The sequence below is a fragment of the Paroedura picta genome, chromosome 11, assembly GCF_049243985.1.
Source record: "Paroedura picta isolate Pp20150507F chromosome 11, Ppicta_v3.0, whole genome shotgun sequence".
Lineage (NCBI taxonomy): Eukaryota > Metazoa > Chordata > Lepidosauria > Squamata > Gekkonidae > Paroedura > Paroedura picta.
Window position 1 is genome coordinate 12,235,167 of NC_135379.1, and position 27,078 is coordinate 12,262,244.

Consider the following 27,078-nt stretch of genomic DNA (forward strand, 5'->3'; position numbering starts at 1 on the left):
TGTCGGGTACTAAAACCAATGGAACATATAAGTACCGAGTTCTGGCTGATTTGTGCCCAGCAATTATCCCTTGTGAGCTTAACCGTGTTTACTCGGAAACAAGTCCATTCTATTCAGGCTGATTAGGATCAAAACATGGATAACGTTAGCCCAGAGGACTAGATCAATTTGTTCTTATATCTAGCATGGTCAGGACACCTGTTTTGGCAGGCAAGCTCCTGCCCTCGATTTCAGTCTCCTACTGCCATTTTGTGGGCAGGTGGCACCAGATGGTTTGGACTAAAGCAGCCTCCTGCAACGCCATTGTTTCCAGCGTTACAACTGGAAGGGATGACACCAGACTGCAGAATGTTCTGGGATTCCCCTGAAACTCTATGGTTTTATCACGGGGTTTGGAGGTTTGTTTGAACACCCCATGGTGATGTTCCTTCTGGTTGTGGAGCCAGGTGGGCCACTGCAGAATTGCAAAATGCCATTTGGGTGAGTCTCAGATCCAGTTGCCAGCGCTTGGTAACCCTGGCAGGAAACTGAACAATACATTGGAATATAATGGCCAAAAAGAGATGAGGGGGGTTCTTACAATGAGGGGAGGACCGTGATTTCAAACAGACGTCCATTTTAGCTTGCCTGGGAAGATTTGTTGCTGTACAAATTTACTCGACTGGGCAAGTCTACAGGTGGCTAGAAATGCATTAGAGAAAGCGACTTGACTTCTACAGGGGGGGAACTGACAGGGAGTCCCTGAGGGATTCTGGTTGTGCCAGGCATTAACACAGCTGACGGGATCGCAGGTGGCTGCAAGTATAAATTTCATGCTAACATATTCATTAGCGCTCCCTTGCCTCTGTCTTCCTGGAATTGTAAAGTGCTGCCAGGATCCGCCTGCACAAGCCTGCACAAGGGCATCCTGCTTTTCTGAGAAAAGAAAGAGAAGGAAAGGCAAATGAATACGAAAAGATTAAAAAACGACTCCATGTTCTTGTCACTTTCTCTCCACCTCTGCAGAAACGTTGCTTTAAGCAGAGACTTGCAAATACCACGTAACGGGGGAGTTAGCAAGGCAAACTCAATTCTGGAACTGAAATGGTTTGGAGTCTCGATTAATTTATTTATGAGAACCCAGAAGGTGTGACTATATTACGCGTCTTAGCCTCTCTCTTAGAATATGAATTGACACATTCAAGCACCTGGTCTTCTTACAAGACGGAAATATTGGTGAAGTTTCCTAGCTGCTGCAAGATCTTTTTAAAAATAAAAACATAAAATGGATATGTGATGCTTTCGTTTAATTTATTTCCCTCAGGAATAAATAAACATGTCCCCAAAATGTGCTGAATAAAACAAAGGCCGAAGATATTGATATCTCAAACGCAGTAGGAGGAAAAACTAGATCTCATATCTCAAGTCTAAGGTGGATGTTTTCCTCCCCTGCAAGCTACACAAGAGAGCCTCATGAATCTTTTTTGACCTAGTTTTCCAAATGCTGCATTTCCTGTTAAAATATGTACGCACCATTAAATATCTGTAGGCAGGCAGGAAACAGGACTGTTGAAAGAGAATCCACCAATGTGAACTAGCTTCCATTTTCCAGAATTTAAGCTGAAGCAGGCCTCTTAAAGTGGCAATGTCATCTATACCAGGTAGGGCTGTCTTTGAACACATCAAGAGCCAACTTGATGTCATGGTTAAGAGCAGCAGCTTCTAATCTGGTGAGCCGGGTTTGATTCCCCGCTCTCCCACATGCAGCCAGCTGGATGACCTTGGGCTCACCACAGCACTGATAAAGCTGTTCTGACCGAGCAGAAATATCAGGGCTCTCTCAGCCTCAACCACCTCACAGGGTCTGTTGTGGGGAGAAGAAAGGGAAGAGAAATGTAAGCCACTTTGAGACTCCTTGGAGTAAAGCGGCATATTAAGAACCAACCCTTCTTCTTTAGTCATATCAGGGCTCTCTCAGCCTCACCTCCCTCACAGGGTGTCTGTTATGGGGAGAGGAAAGAGAACACCACTTTGAGACTCCTAGTAGAGAAAGCGGCATATAAAAACCAACTCCTACTCAAACTCTTCTTCTCCCATATCATTAGTCCATGTTGCCATAGGGGCTCTCCATGGCGGGGGCTCTCCATGGTCTCAGAGCAGTGGTTCTCTTTAAGATCCTTTGAAACAGAGCTGCCAAGTATCTTCTGCATTAGAAGATTCTTCTTTTTTTTTTTTTTTGCCATTTAGTTGCAGGCGACTTATGGAGACTCTGAAGGGCTTTCACAGCAAGGGATGTTCAAAGGTGGTTTTCCATAGCCTTCCTCTCCATAGCATCCCTGGACTTCCTTGGAGTTCTCCCATCCAAATACTAATCAGGCCTGACTCTGTTTAGTTTTTGAGATTTGATGAGTTCAAGCTAGCCTAGGCTATCCAGATCCAAGCCTACAAAGTAGGTCAGGCTGAATGAGACTGACTGGACCAAGGTGGTCACCTAGCAAGCTTATTTCAACCACTGCTTATATCATGTTAGATCTGTGAAGAGACACTGGGAGTTCATTTCAGTTCCTTATTGTGACCCCAGCATGATGGCACAAGAACCAAAACTGAATGAAAGAAACCCACAACCAACCCCAAATTATATACAAAAGTGACACAATAGATCTTCCCACCAGCACACGCTATTGGTCATTTTCACTTTAAACTGATTGAATTTGCCCGATGGGATCTAGTCAATTATAGTGCAGGCTTATGATCCTGCCATGGACTTCAAGCTTGGTCCTCAGCAGATCTACAGACCCAACACATCAGACAGTGTTTATCCCCATGTCAGACTCAGGTGCCAGAATGGAGCTCAGGGCTGTCTTCTTCTCCTGGAGGAAGAGCCTCAGAAAAGAACAGGAGTGGGTGATCTGACCCCAGACACACCATATGCCTGTGATTTACAAACAGTAAGCAATGTCTTGCATCAAAGTTTGTTTTCCAGGAAGACCAGACTGACCCCCACGGTAGTAGATGCCTTTCTGTGATAGCTCTGGAATCATAGAATCACAGAGTTGGAAGGGGCCTCCTGGATTATCTAGTCCAACCCCCTGCACTATGCAGGACACTCACGACCCTATTGCTCATCCACTGTAACCTGACACCCCCTTGAGCCTTCACAGAATCAGCCTCTCCGTCAGATGGCTATCTAACCTCTGTTTAAAAATTTCCAAAGATGGAGAACCCACCATCTCCCGAGGAAGCCTGTTCCACTGAGAAACCACTCTGACTGTCAGGAACTTCTTCCGGATGTTGAGATGGAATTTCTTTTGAATTAATTTCATCCCATTGGTTCTTGCCCATCCCTCCGGGGCAAGAGATCAACTCTGCTCCATCTTCTATATGGCAGCCTTTTAAATACTTGAAGATGGTTATCAGATCCCCTTTCAGCCATCTCCTCTCCAGGCTAAAAAGACCAAGCTCCCAAACTTTCTTCATATGTCTTGGTCTCCAAACCCCTCACCATCTGGACACGCTCCAGTTTGTCAACTTCCCTCTTCAACTGTAGTACCCAAAACTGAACATAGTATTCTAAGTGAGGCTGAACCGGAGCAAAGTAAGGTGGAAGGCCATGAAACCTGCTCCATGAAACCTGCCTCTCTGCTTCCTTACATTCATTTCACAGAAGGCTGAAAACTCTTTGTTTAGGCTAGCTTTTACGACTGTTATTTCTGGATTCTTGTCCCAAATACTGCAGTATATTCATTGTTATGTGTTGTTACAATGTTTTATATCATTTTAATTCATTGCATTCTTGTTGCATTTGACATTGTTGTGGTTTTTACTTTTTCTGCCCACTGCATCGAAATGCCTGGAAAATGGTCTATCATTAAATGGGACTTACCTCTGAGGAGGCATGCTTAGAGTTGCTCCCTAAATGTCTAAGAACCCACTCCGCAGCATATAATCTCTGTTTCAATTCAGGAACAACTTTAATGAAATAAAAATCCATACGGCACAGATGGAATGAGCAAGAACTGGACGGCAGAACTTGTAACAGCCAGAATCCCCATGAAATATCTTTCATATGTCACTTAAGCAGAAGGCAAACCTATCTTTAATGTCATCTGTTCCAAATTATACATGCAATTATGGTTTTAAAAATCTATAACAGATCACATCTTATTCCTTTCGATTATGGTCCAGTTGTTATTGGAACTTGTAAGAGATTTCAGCTGGCAGATTTATGAAGTTCTTTGTGTATCATGGTCTACAAGACTGAGGCTTGCGGTGCTCTGCCAGACCTCTGGCATGAAGACATCCTAAAGGATTAAAATGGGCACTTTACTGAAAATCTCTTCCCTCCTATTCAGGGCAGGCATCCAGGGGGTCCTTGGGAAGCATGTTGAGTGTTCCTCAGTTGAAAAGAACTGTCAAAACGGATGGACTTTTCTGAAAGACAGCAATTTTCCACTGGAGAGGAATGTTGGAAGTCTTTGAAGGTGTCTTCAAATTAGATGTCATTGAACCAGCCAAGTGTGCTTTGATCATGTGTGTGTCTTCCTCTCATCTATAGAGTTGTCAGCGTCAGGTTGGGAAATTCTTGGAGGTTTGAAGGTAGAGTAAGGGGGGCAGGGTTCAGGGAGGGGAGAGTTCACTTACCCCCCCCCCCCAAAGTAGTCATTTTCTCAAGGAGGAGGAGGAGGAGTTGGTTCTTATATGCCGCTTTTCTCTACCCGAAGGAGGCTCAAAGCGGCTTAAAGTCGCCTTCCCTTTCCTCTCCCCACAACAGACAGACACCCTGTGAGGGAGGTGAGGCAGAGAGAGCCCTGATATTCCTGCTTGGTCAGAACAGTTTTATCAGTGTCGTGGCGAGCCCAAGGTCACCCAGCTGGTTGCATGTGGAGAAGCGTGGAATCAAACCCGGCTCGCCAGATTAGAAGTTGGCGCTCCTAACCATGACACTAAGCTGGCTCTCAAGGAGAACAGATCTCTGTTCTCATGGGGGATTGGATCTCTGTTGTCTGGAGATCAGTTATACTTCCATGAGATTATCAGTCCCCAAATGGAGATCTGCAACCCTAAGGGTATGTGGGGTCTAATTTCACCAGAAGGGACACCGAATGAGGAAGACATATGCCGCGTCCCAGAGCAGTTTACAAACACTTTTCCCTGCCTCTCCCCACAACAGACATCCTGTGAGATCACTGGGGCTGAGAGAGCTCTAGCAGAACTGTTTTGTGAGAACAGCTCTTAGAAAACTGTGACCAGCCCAAGGTCACCCAGTCCACTGCATGTGGAGGAGTGGGGAATCAAACCCAGTTCCCCAGATTAGAGTCCACCACTCTTAACCACACCACCACACTGGCTCTCCAAGGAGTATAACAGAGGAGCAGAACACTATACAATAAATCATAAATTTGGACGGCATGATAAATCATTAATTTTGGAATTCTGATAGCCTAAAGTATCCAGTTAAACGTGATTATTTTAATATACTTCTGGCCTACTTGGCACGTTTGTACGATTGCCTCTATTTAATGACAATTTAATGTTTCTATAAATTGTTTTTATAGAACTCTGTATGAATTTAATTTCTCCCTCTTAGGAACTAGCGTATTTAGAAAAACCAACATTAATGTCCTGCTTGTGTAACAGCACAGCAGAGACGAAATGCTATTGATATCTGTATTTGTAGGTGGAGAGAGCCACACAGTGGCCACACATGAGAAAATAGATTCCAGAGGGCAGCCGTGTTGGTTGGCCTGAAGCAGCAGAACAAATTCAGAGTCCAGGGGTGCCTTGAAGACCGATACATTTTTATTCAAGGTAGGAGTTTTCAGGTGCATGGATATTTGTTACACATGGGGAAAGACAGCCTTCAGGACTGATCTGTGCATATAAACACATTTTCCTGAGAGAGAGAAAAGCATTTGTTTACTACCTACATATTATTCCCAGTGGATGCAGACTGGTATACATGGGATGATATAATTTAACCAGTGAATCACCAATCTCTCCAAAACAGAAAACTATTATGGTACCTTTGTGGCCATTATTCATTTGAGATGAGATTGCTTTATTCCAGATTGGTGTAGTGGTTAGGAGTGCGGACTTCTAATATCGTGAGTGGGGTTTGATTCCGCACTCCCTCACATGCAGCCAGCTGGGTGACCTTGGGTTCACCACAGCACTGACAAAGCTGTTCTGACCGAGCAGTAATCTCAGGGCTCTCTCAGCCTCACCCACCTCACAGGGTGTCTGTTGTGGGGAGAGGAAAGGGAAGGTGACTGTAAGCCACTTTGAGACTCCTTTAGGTAGAGAAAAGCGTCATATAAGTATCAACCTTCTTCTTTTAGTTACCATTTCATTTCAAGGAAAGGTATATGCAGCTAAGAATTTAGCCACTGTCTGGTCTGTCTCACCTTAAATTAAAGCCACCTGGGGCAGAGGTTTCTAGTAAGGAGGGAATTGTTTAAGATTGGGTGAAAACACTGGCAGGATCCAACCAATAGATTTCCATGCTATAATTATTGATTGTAGCCCAGTTTGAAGACTTTATGACAGAAACGCCTCCCGGAAATGTAAATATAAATACTGTAATATGTACCTAGACACTTATTTTTGCAACCTTTCTTCCCTAGGAAAAACACTAGATGGCACACCATCGCTACTGTACCTCTTTAAAACTTGGCCCAGGATCCCACGTACAAAAAAAAAAAAGAATGCAAGAATGTTGGCTTTTATGGAAGTTATTTTTACCAAATTCATTTGCTCGCAAGTGATATTTGCTGGAAGGAGCTCGATAGAATATGAACATGCAAGATGATACCAAATTCTACTTGAAAGAATCTGCAGGTTTTCTGTTTCAGTTGAAGGGGAATCCAAAGGCATAGCCTGTTGGCAGAGAAAAAAGACAGCAAAAATGCATTGTGTTAGCCACTAGAACTGTTAATTTATCTGATGATTCAGTCGTGTCCAACCCTTGACAATGCTATGGGTCAACTGTCACCATGTTTTTCAACCTTGCACCACTTCTTTTAGTTGAAGACGAAGAAGACGAAGACGAAGACGAAGACGAAGAAGAGTTGGTTCTTATATGCCGCTTTTCTCTACTCGAAGAAATCTCAAAGCAGCTTACATTTGCCTTCCCTTTCCTCTCCCCACAGCAGAAACCCTGTGAGATAGGTGAGACTAAGAGAGCCCTGATATTACTGAAGAAGAAGAGTTGGTTTTTATATGCTGCTTTTCTCTACCCAAAGAAGTCTCAAAGCAGCTTACAATCCCCTTCCCTTTCCCTTCCCCACAACAGACACCTTGTGAGGCAGGTGAGGTTGAGAGCCCTGATATGAATGCCCAGCCAGAACAGTTTTATCAGTGCTGCAGCAAGCCCAAGGTCACCCAGCTGGCTGCAGGTGGAGGAGGAATGAGGAATCAAACCTAGCTTGCCAGATTAGAAACTGGTGCTCCTAACCATGCCACCAAGCTGGCTCACAAGGAGGGCATTGATGTTTCCAACCTGAGCTTTACAGGAAGGGCAGGCTACAAGATTTTTTAATTCATTGAGGGTGGAGTTTGGGGGGCAGCGAATCACTTCCAGGTGATGCTGTGGGAATTCCCCCTAATCTTTATGGTAAAAACATTAGAGACGTAGGAAAATTCCTATGAGGCCATTTTTCTATGAGGCCATTTTTCTCCTCAGTTTCTTGAGGGTGGTGGAGTGGGGCAAGGGTAGAGGTTTAGTCACAGACGGGCAAATAGCAAGCCTAATGGTAAAGCCAAAAGCACAGCTGGCCATTATATCTGAGCCGTGTCATCATGTCTTTCAGTCAACATTCACTCATTGAAAAGTGTGCTTTCCACTTCACTGAAATTAAATAGTGCTATTTATAGGATCTATCATTCAGATTAGGCACGGCTGCTGTTCTGGATTACATATTGTATCAGCCATATCCATACATTCAAATAAAATCATAACAACCGTTCAGAACCAACATACAGCCCACTTCACGTGTGAGAGTGACAATATTCTAAAGAGTGCTTTAAAAATACATTACTCATGCTAACGTTTAACATTTTACTTAGCTCAAACAACGTTTGAGCCTGGCGTTCTTAACAGCAGCTGCTCCAAATAGTAGCATTCACTGTCTCAATATTTCAGCGCTTTAGAATTCAATCTGATGCTAGTGCGTCTGGTACAATCTGTGCATTGTGTAAAATACACTCCTACTGGTATAAATACCGTTTCCCCATACAATAGCTAATGAGAATATGAAAGAGTTCTTTCAAGTCCTATTAAGTCATCCAGGCACATACAAACCCAGCACTGAGTGAAGAGTTATAGCACATTTGTTCTAATGCTGTATATGAATCACTTTTATTGACACCGTATGGCCATCTCTACACATATATATGGCGTGGCTCTGGTGGAACCTGTAAAATTCTATTACCTCACACCTCAGAGATAGTACGGTTCTTTAAAGTATCCCCTCGTTCAGTATTGTTATTGATTTTGAGCCTAAGTTAAAAGCGCTTGAGTATCATTCAGGCATAGATGTTAAATTTAACTCTGACGAGGGAATGAATGAAAAGAAACCTCCAAGAACTTCTGGGGGGGGGGAGTGGGTCCCCAACAAGAACAATTGTGGAAGTTGTACCAGGATTTCATTCTTCCCCAAGAAGAAAGCCCTAAATGGTACAGGAAAATGCTTAATTAAAAAGAAATACTTCATATCCTTATCCATTATCCTTATCCATTATCCCCCTTAATATTTGTGAAACAACTCTGTGGGTGGAGAGTGTCCTGGCTTTCTGAGATGGAATAGGGCCAATGCTACCCTGCACCTACAGCTCCCGCCCTCCCTCCCTGGACGCTAGCCACTTTGCTCTCAGATGCTGCAGGAGCCAGCATGTGAGAGAGAGACACAGCGACACAGAGAGCCCTGCCAAATTGCAAACCAGCCCTGATTACCTGCTATGGCTCCTGCTGCGAGGGAGAGAGAGAGGCTTCCATTGGGACCTAACCTCTGTTTAAAGACCCAGCCTCTGCAATTATTATTTCCTCTCTATTCTCTCCCCCCGCCCCCTTCCCTGGGTATATTTTTTAGGTTGTGTGTGCTTTACGCACCCTCAAGTTGCAGCCCATTTATGGTGAACTCAGCAAGGGGCTTTCAAGGCAAGTGAGAAGCAGAGATGGTTTATCACTGGTTTCCTGTGCAGTTTTTCTTGGTGGTGTCCCTTCCAAGTACTGACCCTGCTTACCTTCCAAGAAGATCTAACAAGATAGAGCTATGCCCTGCCACCTTCCCTCCTGTTTTGCAGCTTAGCGGAGGGATATATTTTATCGATCGCAATGTGAGTCAAGTTGAGAGTCAAAAAGGTCTGTGTCCAACTCAATAATGAGAAGACCATTTCAAGAATGAGCCGGCTTCTCAAACTGCCTTGCTCAAGTCCGTCAGCACTGCTGATGGGCATCAAGAGAAATATCCTTTGAAAGGCTAGTGTTTGCAAGCAATACTGAGACAGCTTATTTTCACTAAAGGTTTTGTGTGGATTTTAGAATTCCAAATCTACCATCAAGACTCCCCCTGGACTGAGACAGATGAGCCAGTGGCTCAGGTAGGGCAGTCAGAGATGCAGAGGAGGTCACAGGCTAAGAAGGACAGCATCAGCACACAGCCTGTGAGGTGTAAATAGAGTCGTATTGTGAAAGGAACATGACAGTTATTTTGGGAATTTCAAAGGTTTTGTCTTTTTTCTGGAGGAAAATATAGAAGCAACAGTTGAATCAACATACCAATTGGCTGAACTACAAGCGTTAAGGGCCGAGGTCATTTCCAGTTTCCCAGAAGAGATGGAATTCCAAACATATGGGTCTTTGGCTTCAGCAGTCTGCCGAATGCATCTGTCATAGATTCAAAGGGAAACAGGGACCGGCGCCAGATCCTCCCTCAGAAAAGGGCTCCTTTATGGGCGTTGAGCCATAACTTAAGAAACTTTAGAGCTGATGTGGGTTGCTCTTTCACAGGGTCCTTAAATTGATTTGTTTGCTCAACCCAACTTTTTTTAAATTTAGATATAATGATAAAGATTTATCTCTCTATAGCTCTTCCAGTGAACAGAGCGCTATTTAAAATCATTTATATATTTTCACAGATGCCAAAGGATGAGGTTGGCTGCCCAACAACCTACGATACTAGTGTGAATGTTTTCCTTCTTCTTTTTAACTCAAAACAGCTGTTTAAAGCTGTGATCAATATCAGAAGTTTGCAAGGGGACAGATGGCTTCTCTGTCTCTCTCTGTCTCTCTGTCTCCTTATTACTTTCCTATCTATCAGGGCTGGCCAAACTGTGGCTCTCCAGATGTCCATGGACTACAATTCCCATAAGCCCCTGCTGGCCACCCCTGCTATATATCAGTCTTCTTGGACATAATGGATGAAGCTTGCCATTATACAATTTTATTACCCAGGAAATGTTGTCAGTTTTATACTCCACAGTGGCACTGTATTACAACATTTCTCCATTGACATAGAAGACTAATCATTTTACCTGCTTTACAGCAACCCTCACAAATTAAATTTCATTGGCAAGGAAAGAGAAAGACATGACAAACTTTTGAACGTCAAAACAGCACTCTTCCACCAGGCCCATGGCTGAGACCATGGCAGACTGAAATTGGGCAGGCCTCCCCTCCCCCACCACTGGCATTCTATACCATCCTCAGTCCAGACAACCAGTCCCACCATTTTGCAAATCTTTTCCAGTTGTGTTCACTTAAAGGCTACACATCTGCCCTACACACCCACATATCTTTCTGGCCCAAAGGTAAGGGTTTTTTTTTTTCATTTAAAAAGGTGACTTGATGAACAGCTACCTCCTTTAGAGAAGAACTCGCATCCTTAAATTTATGGTGGGTAGATCCTCATACTGCTAGTACTAGGATATCTTTAGTACTAAGTAAAAGAATATATGACTTTTATTCATGTGACCATAACAGGAAAAAATTGGCCAACTTCCAAAACAGGGGAAAGGCCCAGATTTATTAGCCTATGAAACAGACGAAAGATATGATTTTCAGCATTTGGGCCATCTGAAATAAACTGCTGGAGAGTATTCTGTGTGCAATAATCCTGCCCTGGCAAAGGTATGGAAAAGATGACCTAATGCTCATGCTTTAAACTGCCACAGAAAGAAATGAATTATGTTGTAATACTACAAAACATTCAAACGTCTTCTGCATTCGGCGGGGCGTGGAAAAAGCTCTCGGCTCTAGTATGCTTACCATTTAAGGCTTCAGTCTTGAAGCTGCAAGTTGTGGAGCCATTCCACTGTTTTCAGTAGACAGACTTCTGAATTAGAAACTGGGGGGTTGCTCCTTTAAGCCTCTACATTCTTGGAAGGGCCTTTTCCTACCTGGATTGCCAGTCAGTTACATTTATCTTCATATGAAAACAAGAGTCATTTTGCCTGGTAGAACTGAAGGCCTTTAGGGGCTGGCTTTTGCTGCAGTGGCTCAAAACGTCTGACTGGATTTCCTATGTTAAAAGTAGCATCCTGTGCACAGCATGTAGTGAAAGGCTGGCATTCACCCAATAGCAAATGAGTATACTCTTCAACATGCAGCCAGCTAGGTTACCTTGGGCTACTCACAGTCCTGATAGATCTCACACAGCAGTTCTGTCAGAGCTCTCTCAACCCCACATCCCTCGCAGGGTGTCTGTTGTGGGGAGAGGAAGGGAAGGCAAATGTAAGCCACTTTGAGACTCCTTCAGAGAGTGAAAAATGGGATATTAAAAACAACTATGTGTTGTCTTCTATGGATTGTAGACCTTTGCTGTCAGGGGCTATCTGAAGGTTCACAGGACCTAATTTCTGCTCTGAGTCTCAGTGTGGGTCTCTGAGGCACTTATAGCATTCATGTTGGTGGAGAAGATTCATGACTCACTGAATTGAGGAAATGCTGATATATGTTACCAATCCAAAATGAAGAACATTTCGTCTAATATAAGGTACCAGTCTACTGCTGTTCCAGGCAGAGATGATTTTACACTAATAAACCTATTACAACAGGAAAAAACTGTGGCCCTAAGGTTATCATCCCTACCTTGCTGTAGATGCTCTATGCCATTGTTTCCAGCACTGTGATTAAGATATATCAATGCGCCCAAAAGGAGACAGTCGCTGTTTTTCAGCTAAAGGACATAGGAGGAGCTAAGCCCACAAAACAAACTGGATTAAAATGTGCTTCACAGGGACAGGCTAAGTTTGTCAGGGACTTCCCAGGTAATTTAAACATGCTGTGTTTCAGATTGTTTCTGCTGTTTCTAGAATACTTCTAAAGACAACTACTATAAATCCCTGCCCTGAGGTAGCATCTCAAGTGACTGGATAAAAATTCAGTTCATATACCTATTTTTCATCATATTTAAATCCACAGGCTGGCCAAGTCCATGCCAAATTTTAGCTCATGAACCAGTTCATGCCCATCCCTAGTAGTCCATGAATATCTGGAGGACCACAGGTTGACTACCTCTGCCCTATAAGTCAAGACCCCCACCATCTCCAAGTGGGAACAAAACCTTAGACATATTGTATATGATCCTTCTGCTTGGAAGAAAGGAGTGCATTTTGATCTGCCCACTATTTCAGGAGGAGGAGTTGGGATAAAACTCCTTGGATTCATACCCAGTTGCCACCTATTATCTCAACGTGATTCTGTCTCTCCCTGGTGGTTTTCAAAATTGCAAGGTACTATGGTTTTGCCCCTAAGGTTAAACGAAGTACTAGTTTTGACTTCATTGTTCCCATTTTGTTTGTTTGTTTGTTTGTTTAAAATATAAAATTATTAAAATCTATCCATGATCAATTTATAACCAAAACACAAGCCACCTTGCCAAGAATGGTGGGAAATAAATCAGAGAGAGAGAAAGAGCAGGGAAGCAGGGAAGGAAGGAAGGAAGCAGGGAAGGAAGGAAGGAAGGAAGGAAGGAAGGAAGGAAGCAAGCAAGCAAGCAAGCAAGCAAGCAAGCAAGCAAGCAAGCAAGCAAGCAAGCAAGCAAGCAAGCAAGCAAGCAAGCAAGCAAGAAAGAAAGAAAGAAAGAAAGAAAGAAAGAAAGAAAGAAAGAAAGAAAGAAAGAAAAAGAAAGAAAGACCAAATGGTCGTCTTGCTTAAACAGTCACCCCCGCTACCCTTTGTCCATCTATGTGTTTTATCCAGTATGAAGCAAAAGGGAGGAGATCAACTGCAGGCCAGAGGTCATTTCACTGGCTTCTAGGATGTGGAGTTCATCAGGAACTCCTGTTGTTTTGCTGCTGAAATCCGCAGCCCAGCAGATTCCAGGCCTTGCTTTAATTCAGGAAGTGAAATGCGGTTTAGAATTAACTTCAAGGTTTTGGCTGCCAGCCCTGCTATCCTGCAGGCTGTAGTCATTTTTTAACAATACAAATGACTGGAGTCCAACTCAAATGTCTTTGTAAGCTACACTGGAGCTGAAGAATACAAAGTCACAGAGACCATGAGCAGAAACACATGGTAGGTAGGGCAGCCAGCTCCAGGCTGAGAAATACCTTGAGATTTTTGGGGTAGAGCCTGGGAGGGGCTGGGGAAGGGAGAGTCTTCAACAGGGTGTAATGAGAAGAAGAAGAAGAGTTGGTTCTTATATGCTGCTTTTCCCTACCTGAAGGAGGCTCAAAGCGGCTTACAGTTGCCTTCCCATTCCTCTCCCCACAACAGACACCCTGTGGGGTGGGTGAGGCTGACAGAGTCCTGATATCACTGCTTGGTCAGAACAGTTTTATCAGCGCCGTGGCGAGCCCAAGGTCACCCAGCTGGTTGCATGTGGGGGAGCGCAGAATCGAACCCGGCATGCCAGATTAGAAGTCCACACTCCTAACCACTACACCAAACTGGCTCTCATGGAGGCCACCCTCCAAAGCAGCCATTGTCTCCAGGGGAACAGATCTTGGTTATCTGGAAATCAATTGTAATAGCAGGAGATCTCTGGATATGACCTGAAGGTTGTCAACCCTGAGATAACTATACTGTAGAAGAAGAAAAGTTGGTTCTTATATGCCGCTTTTCCCTACCCGAAGGAGGCTCAAAGCGGCTTACAGTCGCCTTCCCATTCCTCTCCCCACAACAGACACCCTGTGGGGTGGGTGAGGCTGAGAGAGCCCTGATATCACTGCCCGGTCAGAACAGTTTTATCAGTGCCGTGGCGAGCCCAAGGTCACCCAGCTGATTGCATGTGGGGGAGCACAGAATCGAACCAGCATGCCAGATTAGAAGTCCGCACTCCTAACCACTACACCAAACTGGCTCAGTAAGGCAGGCTTTCTCAGCCAAGGTTTTATGAAGCCCTGGGGATTCTTGATGGCCCTGGAATGGTTTCTGGAATGGGTGAAAGTTAATTGTTAATATATTTTAAAAGGTAAAGGTAAAGGTATCCCCTGTGCAAGCACTGAGTCATGTCTGACCCTTGGGGTGACGCCCTCTAGCGTTTTCTTGGCAGACTCAATATGGGGTGATTCGCCAGTGCCTTCCCCAGTCATTACCGTTTACCCCCCAGCAAGCTGGGTACTCATTTTACCGACCTCGGAAGGATGGAAGGCTGAGTCAACCTTGAGCCGGTTGCTGAGATTGAACTCCCAGCCTCATGGGCAAAGCTTTCAGATGGCCCATGCTTCCCAATCATATTGTGCATGATCATACAACATCTGGGGTTTCTTGACACTCCACCAGCATAGATTACTGCTCCTCTGTGCAGAAACATGCTCATTAAATGATTCAACTTTTCCCCCCACAATTTTTTTTAAAACTGTATAACCTGCCTACTTTGTCCTTTTATTCAGCAGCACTGCCCTGTCTTGCAGGATTATGGCACACTCTTTTCTAGACAGTAAATGAGATACGATTGTTTGAGCATATGCCTGCAGGCTACTGCTTTCGTTTTCTGTCTACACAACAGGTCATGGCAAAAGCATGTGTTTCTTGCTTAGAGAAACAAGAAGCAATTATGCATTCTGAAGCCATTTATTGAAATTATTATAGCCTACCTTTCCTTCTTCCAGATAGCCATTCTGGGGGACTAGAGCTTTAGCCAATCAGAATTAAGTTTAGATTATGTTAGACATAACGGATTTCAGAGAGAATGTAGTTGTTCTAAATTAGCCCATAGGTAGATATTAGGAAATATGATTGTTCAGATATAGATTCCAGATTAGGGTCGCTGTAATCCCAGATCTCAAGACACCACCTAGAAGTTGGCAACCCTCCTCTAGGCTGTTGCCAGGGTTGTAAGAATTGTACCTGAAAACATACAGGTAATCAAGGGATGAGTTGACTAAGAGCTTAAACATCCAGACATGCCAACTCTTAAGAGTCAGTATGGTGTATTGATTAAGTGTGGTGGACTCTAATCTGGAGAACCAGGTTTGATTCCCTGCTCCTCCACATGCAGCCAGCTGGGTGACTTTGGGCTAGTCACAATTCTCTTAGAGGAGTCTTTATCTTTGAGCTCTCACAGCCCTGCTTACTTCACAGGAGTGTCTGTCATGGGGAGAGGGAGGGAAAAGTATTTGTAAATTGTTTTGGGACTCTTTTGGGTAGTGAGAAGTGGAGTATAAAAAAACAGCTTCCCTTATTCTTCTCTCTCTTCTAAGAAACCAGCTTCAGAGGCCCCAAGCATCCAACTTCTCTTTTTAAATCAAGGATTCACACCTTTAACATTTCATGAATAAGCGCACAGAATTAATTAGAATAATGGGCATGCGGTGTGGAGAACCAATAACTCAATGAGAAGTTTTTAGTCTCGCTACAGTTCTATGAGATATGTTAGGCGTAGAAATAGAGACTTTCCCAGGACTAGTCCCTAAGCCACAGTTTTGAACCCACATTACCTCCCTGGACCTTCAACCAGCATACCACCGCCTATCAAGCATGGGTTAGATCAGGGGTAGTCAACCTGTGGTCCTCCAGATGTTCATGGACTACAATTCCCATGAGCCCCTGCCAGCGACTGCTGGCAGGGGCTCATGGGAATTGTAGTCCATGAACATCTGGAGGACCACAGGTTGACTACCCCTGGGTTAGATGGCCAAAAATAAAGATGAAGAACCGTCACCCGTAAAGTACATCATTTGATGGCTTATCTACTGTAGTAAGAGCCCCTAGTGATTGTGTATCAGGCCCTCATTCTTTTAATATCTTCTTTCCATTTACTCTAGTGATCAAGAGGGTTAATTTCAGTTCAACCAGATGCTTGTCTTAGCAAGAACTTTTTCCTGTTAGGTGCGTCTCAGTTTGATGTACAAGCAGCAATAAAGCTCTAATCACTGTGAACATCCATTTCTATACTTAAGCGAGAGATCTGTTGCTATGAAATCACCTCGAAAAGGGAGGGTATTCCCAGGGCATTTTATGTCTTCAGCCAAAGAAAACAGTGTTTACAGCAGTCCTTCCAGGGTTTCCTTTTATTTAAAAATACATGGAAGTGTGGTAGCAATAATTCGCAGCTAAGAGTGGGTTAAATAGAAGGGGGGAATGTGCTATTTTAATCTCTACGAATGATCTTGTGTAAACACTTTATGATCTTTTCCAGACGCTGCTGAGCAACCTGCAAAACCTACCCCTGAAAGTGACTCAGGCTGAATCAGCGAGGTTTACTTGAGAGGATCTGATATTACTTATTAGGACAAAAGCAATGCTGAGTTCTGGAACAGAAACATAGAAAGCCTGGAATGTACTAGTCAGAAGCCTGCTAAAGCCGCTTTCGTGAAAACTAGCCCTAAAACTTGATGGCTGACAATATATTGTTGTTTTTGTGGCTGGACTTGATAACAAAAACTTTTACTTTCTACTAGGCAGCCACAATACAATATGATAATTGGACCCAATATGCTCTTCTAAGATCATTTGCTTTAGCAGAGTTGGAAGAGTGTAACTTAGTTTAGGATTATTTTTTTTTACTCCGTATTTGACTACCTGAAGGAGCCTTACAATCACCTTCCCTTCCTCTCCCCACAGCAAATACTCTGTGAGGGAGGTGGGGCTCAGAGAGCTCTGAGAGAACTGTGACTGGACCAGGGTCACGCAGCTGGCTGCATGTGGAGGAGTGGGGAATTAAACTCGGTTCTCCAGAATAGAGGCCACTGCTTTTAACTATAACGCCAAACTGGAAAGGATAGATTTCCCACCCCCAATAACTAATGCGTATAGATATTAAAAATAACACTTTTAAAAAGCAAGACCTATAATACAAAAGAAAGACAAAATGTAAGTAATTAAACAAAATAACTGTTTTGCAAACCTCATTGCTCTCTGGGAAAGGAAGCGACCTTTTGCAAAATAGGGGCCACAAAAACACCAGGACAAACAACGATAGAAGATACAGCTGTATATTTTTGTAACCCTATATTTTTTTCAGTAGCTCTTTGGAGTGAAACACACAGAGACAGGAAACCAGAGTAGAGCCAAGAGGATGAATTCCACCCCAGACAAAGAAAGAAATAAAACTTACTCTTTGGATATAGTATTTTAACCAGTGACAATCACACCAACCTTCAAACAGAAGGCAGAATTAGAACTCACACCTCAGAGAGTAGCTTTCTAACCACAGAGTCATAAGACTTCACACAACAAAACAACATCATCTGGATCCTTCAGTAGCCCTGCTAATGAAACCAACTATATGCATTGTAACCACTCTGCAGATCTAAAGATGGCATATAATCTAGCATATTCATTCACTGTGACACTAGGCAAAAACACTCCTGAACAGAAATTACAGTAATGCCAGAGTGAAGATGTGTGATCCTGAATTCCTTCAAAAATGGAGCATCTGTGGAGAGTTCAGATTTCATCTCTCATGGAGTTCAACAGCTGCCCCACCTCTCCACTGCAGCACCCCATGTGCTCGTGATTTTGGCTGGAGTTTTCGATGCTCATACGAAAAGGATGCAATACCATTGCCTTTTCCGGGACCTGGCAGAGCCTCATATAAATGTGACCACCACCACCCACCACAAATCCTCTAAGCTAGCCTTTCTAAACTTTTTTACCATTGAGAAACCCCTGAAACATTCTTCAGGCGATCGTGCAGAACATGGTTGGGAAGCATGGTTGTATGCATGCCCACACCGGGCCTTGCCCCTTCCCACCCATTCCAAGCCCATCACTGCCCATATTGGGAGAGGGTGTCAACACAAACATATATGGTCATATCTTTAAACAGCCCGTGGCGCCACGGGCGCCACGGACTAAATAATTCATTAAGCCCCCTAGAGGTGGGCTTTGTCCGTGATGAGGAAGGGTCCGGGTTGGACCCTTCCTCACGACAGACAATCGGAGGGACCAATCGGCAGGCGTGAAGCGCCTGCCGATTGGTCCCTCCGATTCCCAGCCTGAGCAACTGTGAGCCGCGCACAGCGCGGCTCGCAGTTGCTCCCTGACTGACGCGGCGAGAGGCGCGAAGCGCCTCTCGCCGCGTCAGACCGCCGCCCGAGGGAACCCCCAGCAGTCGCGCGAAGCGCGGCTGCTGGGGGTTCCCTCCCTGCCGGTCTGACGCGGCGAGAGGCGCGAAGCGCGGCTGCTGGGGCTTCCCTCCCTGCCGGTCTGACGCAGCGAGAGGCGCGAAGCGCCTCTCGCAGCGTCAGACCGCCGCCCGAGGGAACCCCCAGCAGTCGCGCAAAGCGCGGCTGCTGGGGGTTCCCTCCCTGCCGGTCTGACGCCTTCTCCCCTTTCAAAACCCCTTTTTATAAAGGGGCTTTGAAACTAGTCACTCAATAAATGTTTAATAAATGTAAACAATATATTAAAAATAATTAACTCCCAGGGTTCCAGGAAACCCTGGTTGAGAAAACATGGCAGTCTTCAAGCAAAGGTTGGATACACACTTTTCTCGGATGCTTTAGGATGCTTAGGGCTGATCCTGCATTGAGCAGAGGGTTGGACTAGATGGCCTGCATGACCCCTTCCAACTCTATGATTCTAAACCCATATTTCCTGGTTTACAACAGCAAGACCACCAGCAAAATAATGATCCAGTGGAAATGACAGTGCTGAGAAAAAAGGGGAAAAGGTGAAATTTTTAATACTTAGGTAAAGGTAAAGGTATCCCCTGTGCAAGCACCGAGTCATGTCTGACCCTTGGGGTGACGCCCTCCAGCGTTTTCATGGTTTAATACTTAATCCCACCTTAATTATGAAAAACATTAATGAACTCACAGGATTTAGGCTGAACGGGAGATCTGGCTAGACTTTTAAAGGAGTAGCCAGAGAGCATGACTGTTAATCACTGGAAATCTAACACAGTAATCTTTCCCTTCAGTATCAGCAGCTCTGCTGGAATATTTTACAAGATGATAATGTGTTATTGAAGGATTGTAGTGTCATCAAGAGCTTAGCTATTATAAATACACCGTGACAAATTCTGGACAAAGCAATTGCTTCAAAAATTGCAATCATCCGTCCAGACCCCCAGATTTGTTGACCGTCTGGAGGTTGTGGTGGACTAGCTCAACTGGAGTTGGCTGAAAATAAATCCAGCTAAACAGGAACCCTCTCGTTGGTTGGGCAGGCATGCTGGGGGGGGGGGGGGGCAGAGCAACTCCTGGCTTGTGACAAAGTCCACTTAACACCTTCAACACCATCAAGAACCTGGGTGTGATATTGGATACCTCCTTATCTATGGAGGCCCAGGTCACAAACATTGCTTGCCAAGCATTTTACCACCTCCGCCCGACACAACTTGCACCCTACTTCTTTATACCTGATCTACCATTGTGATCCATGCAATGGTCACCTCCATATTAGATTTCTGTGACTTGCTCTACACAGGGCTGCTCTTGAAGCTATTCTGAAAACTTCAAGTGATCCAGAATGTGGCAACTTGGGTCATTGCTGGGACCCCATGGAGAGAACACATTACAACATTTTGGCTATAGTTGTCTTATGTACTTGTTTTGCTATGTAGTTTTTGGTATGGATTATAGTGTTCTTTATTAGCATCTTTCTACCTGATTTTAATAGCCACTACTAGCAAGGGAAATGTTATGGGCTTTCAGAAAACACATGAACGAACTGAATAAGACTTCCCCGAATGTACTTCTTTTTCAGGAATATATTTTTCAAAAGTTGGTGTTTTCATTCTTTCTTCGAAAGAGAACAGAATTTGGAGCACTAGTACATACTAAAATACCAAAGATACCAAATCTAAGTAAACACAGAATATATTTGCTTTCATAACATAATCGACCCAATGTTACCCAATACTTTAGAATGGTTTAAAAATCTACCACTCTCAAGATTCATGCCAAATCAACTGTTCTTTTCATTTTTTCCTATCATTTTTAGATAGCAACGTGGTTCTGAACAACCCTTTCCAGCACAATGTTTCAAAAAATTAACAGCTTGGAAGAAGAATTGTAAATCAAATTCATAGTTTCCATTCACTCAAGCATTTTGGCAAAAGGTTTTTTAAAATAAAAAACACCAATGTTTTTATGATAAAGAAAGGCTTGATCAATATATGAGGAATTTTGGGGAAATGACCATTTCTGCACAATGGTAGTAACAGTTAAGGGCTTCTGAATTCCAACATTGGTCTTCCATTCCTTGTAGCCTTCCCAAACTTTCCACAGTAAATAAGAAAACTATTATGTTCTGTCCTGTTTCTCAAAGCAGCACAAAATAGCAAGGTCTTCAACAGTGCCAAGAGGCACTTGATGATAGGATTGCCACCCCTTGGGAAATACCTGGAAATTTGAGGGGTGAAGCTGGGGTGGGGCTGTGAGGGACCTCAATATCGTACAATGTTATGGAGTCCACTCTTCAAAGCAGCCATTTTCTCTAGGGAACTCATCCTTTTAGTCTGGAGATGAGGCGTAATTTTGGGGCATCCCCAGGACCCACTTGGGGACTGGCATCCGTATGGACAATGACTCTTTATGCTGTATTTTTCTGAACTCTAGAAATTGTCACATTTTCACCGTTGAAGACATTCCTACTTGGCTTACAGTCGCCTTCCCTTTCCTCTCCCCACAACAGAGGTGGGTGAGGCTGAGAGCGCCCTGATATCACTGCTCAGGCAGAACAGCTCTATCAGTGCTATGGTGAGTGCAAAGTCACCCAGCTGGCTGCATGTAGGGGAGCATGCTATCAAACCCAGCTAGCTAGATTAGAAACTGCTGCTCTAAAGGTAAAGATATCCCCTGTGCAAGCACCGGGTCATGCCTGACCCTTGGGGTGACGCCCTCTAGCGTTTTCATGGCAGACTCAATACGAGGTGGTTTGACAGTACCTTCCCCAGTCATTATATTTGTAATTTTGCTATTATAAGCCTAAGGCACTTATACTTTTACATTTTATGAATATCAATGTTATATACAAAGACTATTTCTGTTGTTAAATTAATAAAACCAAGTTTGGATTGATAATAAATTGTTGTATAGATTTCAAGCGTTCCCTAATTTTTTATTCTGGCAATATGGAAGTTAAAATTAGATTTAAAGAGAAACTTAACAGCACAAAAAAAATAACAAGCTTCTTCCCTTAGGGCAGTAACCTTAGAAAGCTATGAGAAATTAATGACATAATTATAGGCTCCAATAGAAATAACTATAGTGCCTCAATAGCTACCAATGGCAGAACCTCCTTACTGCATTTCTACATTGTGCCTTTGGGTCTTGCTCTTCTTTCTTCCATTGTGTCCATGGATGTCCCTGTCTTCACTTTAGCATATGAATTGATAACTCCATCATACCCTGTGGGGGAACAAGCAAATCAGTACCTCCTTCAGAAGATGCTGTGTTTTAGTCACCTAGTGTTTGAGTCACCATCCTGGCTTCTCTTGTTGCTTTATCATGAGAAGGGAGGGGAAGGGAGGAAAGGGGGAAAGGAGGAAGGAAGACTCCACTACAGACAAAAGCTCCATTCCTAAAACCGAGTCCAACAGCACCTTTAATCCCAACAAATTTTTATTCAAGGCGAGTGCAGGCACTCTTCTTCAGACTAAATAGAACAAGGATCATAAGAATATAGATATAGGGCAAAAGTACATTAGTGGCAAATTAGTAAACTGTGTCATAATATCCAAATTATGCAAAGTGGTAATGGTAACTCTTTGCCAAAACTCTTTGGTGTAGTGGTTAGGAGTGCAGACTTCTAATCTGGTGAGCCAGGTTTGATTCCCCGCTTCTCCTCCACATGCAGCCAGCTGGGGTGACCTTGGGCTCGCCACAGCTGTTCTGACCAAGCAGTGATATCAGGGCTCTCTCAGCCTCACCCACCTCGCAGGGTGTCTGTTGTGGGGAGAGGAAAGGGAAGGCAATTGTAAGACACTTTGAGACTCCTTTAGGTAGAGAATAGCAGCATGTAAGAACCAACTCTTCTTTTTCTTTTAAGCTCAGCTTTAGCTCACAGAAACACTGGAGAAATAAAAAAAAATCCAGGTTAATGGCAGACCTTTCCCCAGTTGTGAGAAGCAATCACAAAGAGGCCGGCTGCTTGCCCCGCCCGTCCCCCATCAAGTTCAAGAGGAGACAACGCGTGAGTCCGACGGCACCCTGACCACCAACAAGCTTTTGCTCAAGGCGGGCGCTTTCGTGCGCGTGCACGCTTCTTCAGACGGCCAAGTGGAAACCGCCGCGCTGCCTCCATAAGGAGAGAGCAAATTAGCAACACGTTAATAAACAGCCTCAGAAAAGCACCCCGCTAAAAGGAAGACGCGGCGCCGGGCGAGAATAGCACCCTGCGCGTATACAGTGATCAGTCCCCGGGGTGGGGAAACTGCACCCCAGGAACGGGTGGTGGGGGGGGGGTCGTGCCTCAGCGACCCCCTCCCCAAAATGCGGCCAAGCGGCGCGGGCCTGAGGGAAAACTCAAGAAGATCCCCCGGAGGGCGAGGCGAGGCTAGGCCAGGCCAGGCCGCGGGCCCGCGCCCTCCACGCTCCGCCCAGGCTGACGGCAGCCGCGAGGAATGCGCTTCCGGAGCCGCGGCGGCGACGCTTGCAGGCCCGGGCCGTCCTCCCCTTCCCTTGGCGGGGCTGGGCTCGCAGATGGTGCGGCGGGAAGGCGCGGCGGGGAAGGCGGCGCTGCTGCTGCTGCTGCTGCGGCTCTGAGCAAGGCCCGGCCGAGCCCTCGCCGGCGGCGGAGCGCTGAGGAGGCCGGAAAGAGCGGCGGGACACGGAGAAGAGCGGCCATGGCACAGGTACGGCGGGCCGAGGGCCGGGCCTTCAGTTCATGCCTCGCTCGGGGGTGGGTGGGTGAGTGGAAGGGAGGCCGCGGTCTCCCGCCGTCTCTCGCCTCAAGCTCGCCTCCCCTCACGGCTTTTCGGGGAGCGTCTGGCGAGGGCTTCCCTTGTGAGGGGGTATTTTGGGGTGGGGGTGTGGTGCGTGTTGGTGCAAGTTGCCCTCGTGGGGAAGAAACGGCACCGCCTCGGGGAGTGGATACAAATCACACACACACTCTCACACAATAGGAGATTTGCTCCCGTTTTGGCCGGAGGGCTTCCCTCCCGCCCGGGTTTTTTGCAACTTGGTCCGGTGGTTGCGCGGGGTGGGATCTGCTAGGCCGGAGGGCGCTGCCGGAGTCCTGCATCTGGGGAGAGGCCAAGTCGTGGCAGAGCTGGGTGGGAGCACGGGAGTGGCTGTGGCTGCCCTGCCTGGCCAGATTGCGGGGTGGGCTATTGGGGGTACTGGATGGGACGTTTCCGTGGCTTGCTTGCTGCTTGCTTGTGGGTGGGGGGAGGCAGACACCCTACCCGTCCACGCCCCCCCACCCAGTCACCCACTCACCCAAAGCATGCACGCGTGGACACTCGCCTGCAAGGTTCTTAGGAACGGGCTTTGCAGCTAGTGTGCTCATAAAAGAACACAATTATGTTCTAGAACAGGGGTGGTGAAACTGCGGCCCTCCAGATGTCCATGGACTACAATTCCAATGAGCCCCTGCCAGCAGGGTCTCATGGGAATTGTAGTCCATGGACATCTGGAGGGCCGCAGTTTCACCACCCCTGGCCTACAGCAAGGAGAGAAGCAGTAGGAAGCAGCAGTTGTGTCAATTACAGAAAGATGGTTCTGAAGCTTCGAAATTAAGTTTTGTGAGTTTCAGTGGACCTTCTTTCCAGTTGTGTTTCATGACTGTTGCTTAACGGAATGGATCCCACTCTTAAAACCCATCTCCATGGAGTTGCACGGAGTTTTCTTCACCTGAATGTGTTTTGGATCACCAGCTTCATCCTATTAATGTTTGCCTGAAATAAGTTAGTTTGTTTCTTCAGGTTGCAGCCATTGGTGTTTTCTCTCTCACTGGGTTTCATTTCCGTGACATCTTCTGTGGTCACCCTTGTCTTTATTTATATGCAGGTTTTGGACATAATTAATTGCCGCTTGCAGTAGTGTGGCCATGCATGCTGTCATTTAACACGACCTTATAAGGGGTTGCATGCTGTTTTTCTCTTTCTTGCCTTCTCTCTCCTGAGTAACACTTAGTTATATTTACATTCTTTTATGTGGCTTCTTAAGATACTCAGTGTATCTGTATTCATAGTACAAAAAGCTTCCTTGGAGCTCAGGGGCGTATTTTGGCTTCAGGACAACTTTGAAGTGGGTTAGGTTCAGAAATGGTGATTTACCCATAGCCATGCAATGAGCTCTGTGGCTAAATAGGTATTTGAGCATGGGTTTCCATTGCTATAGCTTCTGTGGGTCAGAATTGTAAGATGCTTTGCAAATCCCTATAAACTTGCCATTTTTGCTGCTTTTTTGTTTGATTCTTCTCATATTTTTGGTTTTGATTCTTCTCATATTGTCTCTGAGCATTCCTCTGGAACTCTGAATGTTGCAGGTTGGGCCTAAGCAGATTCATGGGCATGTGAAATATTGAGCTGCCCGTGCTGCCTCTTAAGAATATTTATTACCACTTCATGTATGAACATCTCAGTGTGACTAAGATACATGTCATATATGAACAGTTTTTTAAATCAGTTTTAGATATTATGACTTTTTAAAATTTATGGAATTCTCAGTTTGAAGCTTACCACTGAGGAAGGCTTTTAGCCAAAACACTTTTGGTTCTTGTATATATGGACATAATTTGTACCTTTTAACCCGTATTTATATATTTGGACAATTGTCTTTATATTAGGCATAGGTACTTATATGCAGAACCATCGGAATGGATTTTTAAATGACATTTTAGCCCCTTTGAAAGTATAATTAAATTGTATACTATATTTTGTGCATTAGCACTTAGCCACATATTAGTTTCTTTTTCCCCTCAACCTTTGAGGTTACCCTACCCTGCTTTTTGTATGGACTTGCTGCTAGTTTGTATGTGTACAGAGCAAGGTTGATATACCTCCTGGCTATTTTTGCATGCAGGCTGAGTGGAACAGTAGTAGACAAGGCAAAAACCACTGAAGATAATTCCTTTTTAGCATAGGCAGGTCAAGGTACTTCTGTTCCACCTTTTGGATACCTGAATTGTAGCTCCATGCTGCTACGTAGGGATGAAAGTTGGGTTCTAAGTCCGGATAGATTTGAAGCCCACAGATCTGTTACTGTTCCTTGTGAATTTGCTACAACCTTATTCATATACACCTTTCCTGTGTTTGGTTTTAAAACTTAACAATGTCTGAATTCTGTGGTGCTTATCACAAAGCAAACATCTATAGAATTTGATACTGGGCTTCCAAGTAATGCCAGAACTTAGATCAGCTATTTCTGTCCTCTCGTACCTAAATAGTTGGGTGCAGAACCTTATTCCACTGCCACATCTTTTATTCTACCCAGTTGAAATCCCACATTAACTGTAATCTAATTGTGGTGACTTTGGACTGGTCTGTTGTTTATCATTTCATTCGGGTTGTTTCATTCATCTGTTTAGTACTCTCCTTGAGTTTTTATATTGAAACATGGGTTAAAATGTATTAATAAAACAAATATTTACTAGCCAGTATGAAAGAGTTCAGGAAGTTCTAAGTGCTGTAAGTCTGTACATCTGTTCATGTGGTAGGTGGGTGGGTGGTGGAAAATGCAACTGATTTATGGCAACTCAGTAGGGTTTACAAGGCAAGAGATATGCGCTGATGGTTTATCACTGCCCACCTTCACATTGCAACTTTGGTGGTCTCCCATCCAAATTCTTATTCTGGTCAATCCAGGGTAGCTTCCAAGATCTCACCTGGCCTTGGATAGGGATGTGACTAAATCAGGAAGATGTACATGCTGACACTCAAACTGTAAAAATTCTGTAGCTTAATAACTGAGTAGCTTCTGCTCTAATGAATAATTTTTATTCTTAAGATTGCATGCACACAAAAGACCTTTTTAGACATCGCAACTACTCATACTGGGAACCCATCAACAGCGAGTGGCACTGCATTCAATATTCACAGTGCTTATATTGTGCTAGGGAGCTCAGCACTTTAAAAAATCTTTGTGTTGCCCATTTCACGTGAAATGGTGACCACATATAGCAGGAGTACCCTATATTGTATGGGTTCCCATTGAGGGGCTCCCAGCATGCGTGTTAGTAGCATCTGAAAGGGATTGCAGGTATTTCCTTTGTCATGATAGTTTCTATGGATTTCCTTGTTGGAATTAGTGTGTAATCCCAAATTAGAGTTTGTTGCTGTGATCTATCTAAGGTTTCACCATTTGATTGTAGGGTCTTGCACGAGGTTAGTATCTAGGCCTTATATGTTTCTACCATAGTACCCTTAAAGCATACTCAAGGAGGAAGGAAATACATGACTGTTGTTAGTGTAGAAAGCCACCAGGTGAGGCAGCATTCTGCAGCAGGTTGGACTAGATCAGGGGTAGTCAACCTGTGGTTTTCCAGATGTTCATGGACTACAATTCCATGGACTACAAAGCGCTTGCTGGCAGGGGCTCATGGGAATTGTAGTCCATGAACATCTGGTGGACCCCAGGTTGAACACCCCTGGACTAAATGACCCTGGAAGTCCCTTCCAATTCTATGAGTCTATTAATAGGGCACATATGTGCCTGAAGATATAGGAGTATGGTGGGGGGTGGGCAATGGAGTTTTTCAGATCTTCAAGTGCTGGATAAAAAAGTTTTCATTTTAGTTTATGTTATTTCTCGCTATTCTTACTC

At 44.6% G+C, this 27,078-nt stretch overlaps 1 protein-coding gene and 3 long non-coding RNA genes across 6 annotated transcripts in view; 3 read left to right on the forward strand and 1 right to left on the reverse strand.

The window, feature by feature from the left end:
• Window positions 1–23,003, reverse strand: LOC143820418 (uncharacterized). Of its 2 annotated transcripts, none has more exons than XR_013225338.1 (4): window positions 22,421–23,003; window positions 21,634–21,720; window positions 6,721–6,855; window positions 1–915 (listed from the first exon to the last, which is right to left on the reverse strand). It is a non-coding gene; the product is annotated as an uncharacterized LOC143820418 (long non-coding RNA). The 2 variants fall into 2 exon arrangements; XR_013225337.1 differs by lacking the exon at window positions 1–915 and adding an exon at window positions 3,932–4,410.
• On the forward strand, window positions 4,348–6,684 carry LOC143820417 (uncharacterized). Its single transcript, XR_013225336.1, has 3 exons — window positions 4,348–4,460; window positions 5,657–5,787; window positions 6,603–6,684. It is a non-coding gene; the product is annotated as an uncharacterized LOC143820417 (long non-coding RNA).
• LOC143820419 (uncharacterized) lies at window positions 13,105–17,252 on the forward strand. Its single transcript, XR_013225339.1, has 2 exons — window positions 13,105–13,492; window positions 16,560–17,252. It is a non-coding gene; the product is annotated as an uncharacterized LOC143820419 (long non-coding RNA).
• The window catches only part of ITGB1 (integrin subunit beta 1), a 27,849-nt gene continuing 23,690 nt past the window's right edge, over window positions 22,920–27,078 (forward strand). For both annotated transcript variants that reach the window (XM_077303233.1, XM_077303234.1), the window contains exon 1: window positions 22,920–23,165. In XM_077303233.1, the coding sequence (XP_077159348.1) occupies window positions 22,935–23,165 (231 nt within the window). In that variant the 5' untranslated portion in view covers window positions 22,920–22,934. The remainder of the gene's footprint in view (window positions 23,166–27,078) is intronic.